The 7,667-nt window shown below is 40.9% G+C and overlaps 1 protein-coding gene across 1 annotated transcript; it reads right to left on the reverse strand.

Moving 5' to 3' along the window:
- Window positions 1-5,942: 5,942 nt before the first annotated feature.
- LOC120084138 lies at window positions 5,943-6,818 on the reverse strand. The gene has a single exon (XM_039040038.1). It carries the CDS (start codon window positions 6,816-6,818, stop codon window positions 5,943-5,945), a length of 876 nt encoding a protein of 291 aa, XP_038895966.1.
- Window positions 6,819-7,667: the final 849 nt, after the last annotated feature.

A 7,667-nucleotide genomic window follows, 5' to 3' on the forward strand; every position in this document is an offset into this window, starting at 1 on the left:
CCTTCTCTCGATAGGTCGGAATGACATCTTCACTTCTACTCTCACAGGTGAAGATGCCGTCTAACATGCCTTAGCTAAACGCATTTTATATCTTTAACACAGATTGAGTACTTGGTTAATTCATATTGCTTATCAGGGAATTAAGAAGACATCATGAAAAAAGTGATTGACGGTTGAATGGAAATAGAAAGAAAATGGTAAATGAAAGCTATTGAAACATTTAATATCTCTATTAAGCATTTAATACATGGTATGAATGTAGAGGTAAAGAAACAGTGAAATACAACGATGAAAGAGATAGAACAGATACAAACAAGTTCCAATGTCTTGGCACTGATTCGATGGAGATCTACTTGCCGGATAGGATGGATTTGATGGTAGGAAGAGTTTCCCTCTCAGGCTTGCTCCACCGGTAGCAGGGATCTTTGCACAGAGCTTTCAATCAGGTGTTTGGAAGATTAGATATGAGATTCACCTCTTGGCCTTACCTCGTCTTCTTCTCGGATTTCTTCACTTAAGCACTCAGCTCAGCCTTTTCTCTCAACAGTTTTGCAGCACTTACCTCGTATCAAGTAGACTTTTTTCTCTGAAATCTATGGGGTATTTATAGGTGCAGGTCTTTGACTCCGACCTTGTGGTCCCCACTGATTGTTATGGCAATTCCAAAGATGGAGAGATATTATTCCTTCTATTATGCAATTAGATCGTCAATTTTGCACAACCGTTAGTTGTACACGTGTCTCGATCCTCCGCTTTTGCGTTGCTCAGCTGCATCTTTCGATCATGGGTTCGTATGCGGTGTTGTTTTTATTACCGCATGCGGTTGCAACACAGCTCTGGATCGACTGTCGCATTGTGCCTCATTGCGGTAATCGTCTCTTCATTGTTGATTGATGGGCGTAATGTGACAGAGATGTGTTGATCAGTTTCTCGTGAGCCTTGAGCACATGCGGTGACTTGGTCTCTTGCAAAACAGAGTAAAATTCGGCTTGTCTTCCATCTTTATGGTGTTAGTGGGTGTAATTGCAAACATTTATAATTATTGTAATACTAGGCTAATTTTCATACAATAGGTGCATATTTACTAACTTTTGGCCACAATATCTAGATAAGGTGGCATAAATCACTTGTATTTCTACAAGTTATCACAATCCCAATTTTAGATATATGCTTGTCCTCAAGCATATCTTCTACTAAGGCAATCATGCTCAATTCCTATCCTCTATTTTTACGACGATTGGTTGCTTCGAATGCTACACTTAGGCACATTACTTTACATCGCAATTTCTTTCTATCCTTGCTAATTCTTAGCAATCCTTACTTTATTCTTCTATATGACAAAATTCTGCTCAAAAATGCTTTTCTAGTTTTCAAAATAGAATGTTTATCTCTTCTTTGTCAAAATAACTCAATGTATCTACATGCGATGAGAAAAAAATTTGCGTCATTTCTTTATTTAGAGACTTTTGGTCATGGTTACACTCTTCGTTTTGGCTTATCTCCACGAGTGTCATGCGACATCCAACTACGGTTGTGTGCCAATTTCAACTTCAACTCATGAGGATCAGAGAAGTTGTCTCTTGCATTCTTTTTATTTTTGTTTTTGTTTCTTCTTTTTTTTTTCATACTGCGTTGTTCCTGGAAACTCACCTTCGTTTTGGCTTGCTCCTATGGGTGTCATACGAACATTCAACTATGAGCAGGCATCTTTCACAACTAAACTCTTATCAGGTTGGGATAGTTTTGAGGTTTTCCCTTGCACTGACATTGGACTTTCGCAAAAAAAAATTAAAAATTAAAATATGAAAATGGACACATTTTCTTAAATACAGCATAATCTTGATCTCATCTGCTCAGACCTTCCCCACCCCCAAATTTAAAGATGAGCAAGGTTCTCATTGCGTTGTTTGGAGAGACTAGACAAACACTTGAAGAAAATTTCAAAAAGAAGGTTTGAGCAGAACTTTGAAAGATAAAAGGTAAAGTACTGCCAAACTAAGAATTAATTAAGTGTTAGTCAGAATTTACTAAGTATGAGAAATGTTTCTAAGTGTAAACATATAATACATCTTAGCAATGGAATGAAGATCGTAAAAATAAGAGATTTACAACGTCACAAAAATTAGCAAAGGAAGATAAAAAAAGAGGCACAGGCAAAAAGTGGAGTGAATATATACTCTGATTGTATCGACTATTAACAAAAGATACAAATAAATTACAAATGAATGTATTACAAAAATTTTCTATTGCCTATACAAGAGTCAAAGAATTTGATTACTTTACAAATTTGATTCAAAAGGGTGCATGATTCATAATTCACACCATACTTCCAATAAACGTAAATACATTTTTGCCGAGGACGGGCAGCACACATACATCCCCGCAACATGCCCCTTAACTAAATACATTTCTGGAGGCTACCTCAACATGGTGCATTTAACTAAGGACGGGCAAAAGACATATACGTGTGCAATACACCCCTCACCACAATGCATTTAGGTGTACTGGATGCACTGTGTCGCTTACTTACTACACCCCTCATAGTTTACTTTCCTGTCTTCTTAATTCATCAAAAACGACAGTCGAAAAGACCTTGCGGTGATTTATCTAATCATTCACAACAATTATATGACCAGTGCAACTAAATTTAAGATATGGAGATACATGCGAAATTAAATTGGAAGGAAATACAAAAATATTAAAGGCTGATTCTACTAGACAATAATTGATGGAATTTAGAAAACGGTAAAAGAAAGCTGTAAAGAAAGCAAGTAAACTTAGATAGGAAGGTCAATTGAAAGAAGTTATTAGAGTTACCACAATCGCTTTCCCTACAAGCGGTTTACTCCTGCTTGCCCAAGTCAATGATTTCCATGCGCCGATCGAAGTCGCCTCCATAGTAGGGCTTGACTGCGACCATTGACTTTGAATGCGCTGCTCCGTCTAAAGTTGTTAGTTCCACTGTACCGTGAGGAAAGATTGTGTTGATTCGGAATGGTCCAAACCAGCGAGACTTCAACTTTTCCTGGAAACAAATCACAAACGTGCGTTGAATAATAATACCTGCTGACCTTCGGTGAATCCGATCGGTTATGCGGTCATCATGCCATTTCCTTGTTTTTCCCCCTTGTATATCTTAGCATTTTCATAGCATCCCTTCGCCATTTGACCAACTGATTCAATTGCAGCTTTCGAACTTTCCTCGCACTGGCTAAATCAAACTGTCAGCTTCTTGCATGCCCACATCGCCTTATGTTCCAACTCAAGTGGTCAGATGACAAGCTTTCCGAGAGACCAGGGCGTACGAAGAATTGGCAATGTGGTGTTTGTAGGCAGTCCTGTAAGCCCATAGTGGCTTCATCAAGCTGGGTGACCAAATCCTTCCTGGCAGATTTAACTACTTTCCAAGATATTTTTGATCTCTCTGTTAAAATCTCTGCCTACCCATTAGTCTGCAGATGATAAGCAGTTGCAACTCGATGGCTGACGCTGAATTTACTCAACAGGTTGCAATTATGCAGTTGATAAAGTGAGAGCCCTCATTGTTGATTAAGGCTCGAGGTGGTCCATATCGAGCAAAAAATGTTCTTTCTTCAAAACTTTGCCACAGTGGCCGCATCATTCTTGGCACATGCAATGCTCAACCCATTTCGATACATAATCAACCGCAACCAGAAATATATGAAGACCTTAGATGGTGAATACGGGCCCATGAAGTCAATTCCCCAAACATCAAATAATTCAACTTCTAAGATTGACGTCAATGGCATTTCATTTCTTTTAGACATATTCCCCGTCCTTTGACACCTGTCGCATTGTACAACATGGGCATGGCATCCTTAAACAGTGTTGGCCAAAAGTAGCCGCACTGTAAGACTTTTGCTGCGGTTCTTTGCCCCCAAAAATGTCCTCCATATGGGGACTCATGACAGAGCTCTAAAATGTGCTTGGCTTCATGATCAGGAACGCATCGACGTATTATATGATTAGGTTCTTGTCGATATAGGAAGGGGTTGTCCCAGAAATAAAATTTGGCATCATGTCTTAGCTTTTTCTTTTGCTGGTATGTATAATCATCCGATAGTTGACCGCAAACTATGAAGTTTACTATGTTTGCATACCAGGGAACATCAATGTCTACTGCCATCAGCAGCTCATCGGGGAATCTTTCCTCAATATCTTTTTCTGTCCCTTGAACCTCGCAGTTTTCCAATCTTGACAAATGACCTGCGACTTGGTTCTCGGTGCCCTTCCAGTCTTTGATTTCTAGGTCGAACTCTTACAGAAGCAACATCCACCGTATCAGCCTCGGTTTTGCATCCTTTTTCGTCATTAAATACTTAATCGCAGAGTGATTCGTATACACCACCACGTTCGTTCTGATTAAGTACTGTCGGAAATTTTCCAGTGCAAATACCACTGCGAGCATTTCCTTTTCTGTGGTCGTATAGTTCTCCTGCGTGTCGTTCAGTGTTTTGCTCGCATAATAAATAGGATGCAACACCTTATGCTTGCGCTGACTCAAAACTGCACCCACAGCATATTTGCTGGCATCGCACATCAATGCGAATGGTTGCGTCCAATCGGGCGAATAAAAATGGGTGTTGAGATGAGTGCATCTTTCAATGTGTTAAATGCTTTGGTGCAGGCGTCATCAAAATTATACTCGCGGTCAGCTTCAAGAAGTGCATTTAAGGGTCTTGCGATCTGGGAGAAGTTGCGAATAAATCTTCTATAAAACCTCGCGTGTCCTAGAAAGCTCCTAAGTGTTTTTACGTTCATAGGTGGGGGTAATTTGGACATTACGTCGATTTTTTTCTGATCAATTTCCAATCCTGCCTTGGAGATTTTGTGACCCAGAACTATTCCTTCTTCCACCATAAAGTAGCATTTTTCCCTGTTGAAAACAAGATTTGTTGCCACGCATCTCTTCAAAACTTTTTCAAGGTTAGACAAACAAGAGTCATAATTACTGTCGAAGACTGAGAAATCATCCATGAATACTTCGACTGACTCCTCCAAGTAATCTGAGAATATTGCCATCATGCATCGTTGAAAAGTGCCTGGTGCATTACAGAGTCCAAATGGCATGCATCGGAATGCAAACGTACCAAATGAGCACATGAAGGTTGTTTTATCTTGGTCCTCCGGCGCAATTTCTATTTGGTTATACCCTGAATAGCCATCAAGAAAGCAGAAAAATTCATTCCCCGCAGGTCTGTCTAACATCTCATCAATGAATGGGAGTGGAAAGTGGTCCTTTTTAGTGGCCAAATTCAGCTTGTGATAATCCATGCCGATTCTCCACCCCATAGTTGTCCTTGTGGGAACCAATTCATTCTTGTCATTAGTGATGACTGTCATCCCCTTTTCTTCGGAACACATTGAACTGGACTCACCCAACTGCTATCAGATATCGGGTAGATGACACCTGCGTCCAGCCACTTTACTATTTCCTTCTTTACAACCTTCTTCATGGCAGGGTTCAAGTGGCGTTGCCTTTCTACTGATCCATTCTTTCCTTCTTCCAGGTGGATCTTGTGCATACAATACGAGGGACTGATTCCTTGAATGTCTACCAAGGTCCATCCTAATGCTTTTGCGTTATTTCTTAGGATCCGTATGAGAGCATCTTCTTTCTCTTTACTCAGTGATGCAGAAATGATAACCGGTAACGGATCGTTACTTCCTAAGTAAGCATACTTTAGGTGTACTGGCAAGGACTTTAACTCTAACATAGGTGGCTCTTTTAAAGATGGCTTAATGCGCTGCGATGTCTGTTCAGATAACTTGAGTGGTTCAAAATTAGATTCAGCATGAATTGTGGCGCAATCCTCCTCCAACATTGCGCCGACTTCAAAATCCTCCTCCTCCATTTCCTTCAGGGGTTCGTGCCACTGTTCTCCCCCCAGCTCCTCGATATATTGGCAGTTCTCTATGTCTCATGGGTACTTCAATGCATTGAGTACCTTGAATTTTACTTCTTGATCATCGACCTGGATGGTCAATTCTCCTTTCTGCACATCGATTAATGTTCGCCCTGTGGCAAGAAATGGGCATCCTAGGATGATAGGAATCTCTCTATTGGCCTCATAATCCAATATGACAAAGTCTGCTTGGAAGATAAATTTGTCCACTTGCACGAGAACATCTTCTATCTTGCCCTCAGGAAGCTTTATCGATCTATCAGCTAGCTGTAATGTGATCGTGGTTGGCCTTGCTTCGCCGATGTCCAGGTTTTTAAAAATTGACAAGGGCATTAAGTTTATGCTTGCTCCTAAATCACACAGCGTGTTTCCGACTATCTTCCCTCCTATGGTGCAGGGCAATGTAAAAGTCCCAGGGTCCTTTATTTTAGTAGGGAGAGTATTTTGAAACAGAGCGCTGCACTCATATGTTAGTGCAACTGTTTTACTTTCCCCAATCTTTCTCTTGTTGGCGAGAATATCCTTGAGAAATTTCACATAACTCAGCATCTGCTCTAATGCTTCTATCAGGGGAATATTAATGTGTAGCTGTTGGAGAATATCCAGAAACCTCTGAAATTTCTTGCTGTCGTCTTTCTTTTTCAGCCTGGACGGGAAGGGTGGAGGATACCACCGTGTTTCTTGTTCACTTTGTTGTTGGATGAGGTCCTGTGCTTGCTGTGTGTCATTGGCTAGAGGTTGTGTTGATTGAGAATTCATGTCTTGAGGAGCTTCATCTTTTGTAGATGGTCTTACTTCTGAACTGGTGCTGCTTCCGTTATTAAGTAACTGGTCATCATCAATAGCCAAATTTTCTGGTACTTTTGTTATCGCATCTGGTACTTCTGGCATAATAGAGGCTGTCGTTCTGCCACTCCTCAATGTCACTATATGACATTGTTCTTTTCCTCTTGGCCCCAGTACTCCTGAGTTTCCATGCAAGCTAATCTATCTGATCTTCTAATTCTTTAAGAGAGTCAGCTTGCGATTGTCTCATTACCTCGCTCTTTTCAATGTAATGTTTTAATGATGTCTCCAGAGACAAGGTACTGTAAGAGGTATCATATGTGAACAGTTGGTCACAGGATGGCATACCTTGCGAATTACTTGGGCTGCAATCCGGATTAGTGAAGACTGAAGTGTTGCCTCGTCCTCTTAATAGCTGAATAGATAGAAACTATGGCCGTTATTGAGATTCTCATCCAGACCAAAAAGTGGGTGACCCCACCAACCAGGGTTGTGGTTGTTGCCCAATGATTCATCATAAATAGCATATACGGGTTGTTGATTCCATGGGCAGACATCTACCAGATGTACCTCTCTCCATTGAGTGCAATCCATTACAGTCCCATGAGTCACCACCTTAACCTGCGCTTTTCCTTGAGAGAGAGTTCTCTGCTGGTTAGCCACTGTTTGGAGGAGCGAGGTCATTGTGGTCATTTGTTCGACCAATGCGCTCATTGTGTTCGTTGGCACATCGACCCTTTCTACTCTTTCTTGCTCCTGACCTCTTATCTCAAGCCCGGTATCAATCCACTCGTCAGAATGTCGCAAGATGCGATCCAATATGTTCTTCGCTTCCGTATATGATTCATTAATCCTCCTTCTGCGGAGGCATCGACAACTGCTTGCGTTGATTGGTCGAGGCCATTGTAAAAGGTTTCCATCAAAATACAGTCAGGAATCCCGATATGCGGACAG

Source organism: Benincasa hispida, chromosome 8 (genome assembly GCF_009727055.1).
Source record: "Benincasa hispida cultivar B227 chromosome 8, ASM972705v1, whole genome shotgun sequence".
Lineage (NCBI taxonomy): Eukaryota > Viridiplantae > Streptophyta > Magnoliopsida > Cucurbitales > Cucurbitaceae > Benincasa > Benincasa hispida.

What these genes read in the sequence shown, in the direction of transcription:
- LOC120084138 (XM_039040038.1), bottom strand. Translation starts at nt 6,818, where the DNA reads ATGCCAGAAGTACCAGATGCGATAACAAAAGTACCAGAAAATTTGGCT.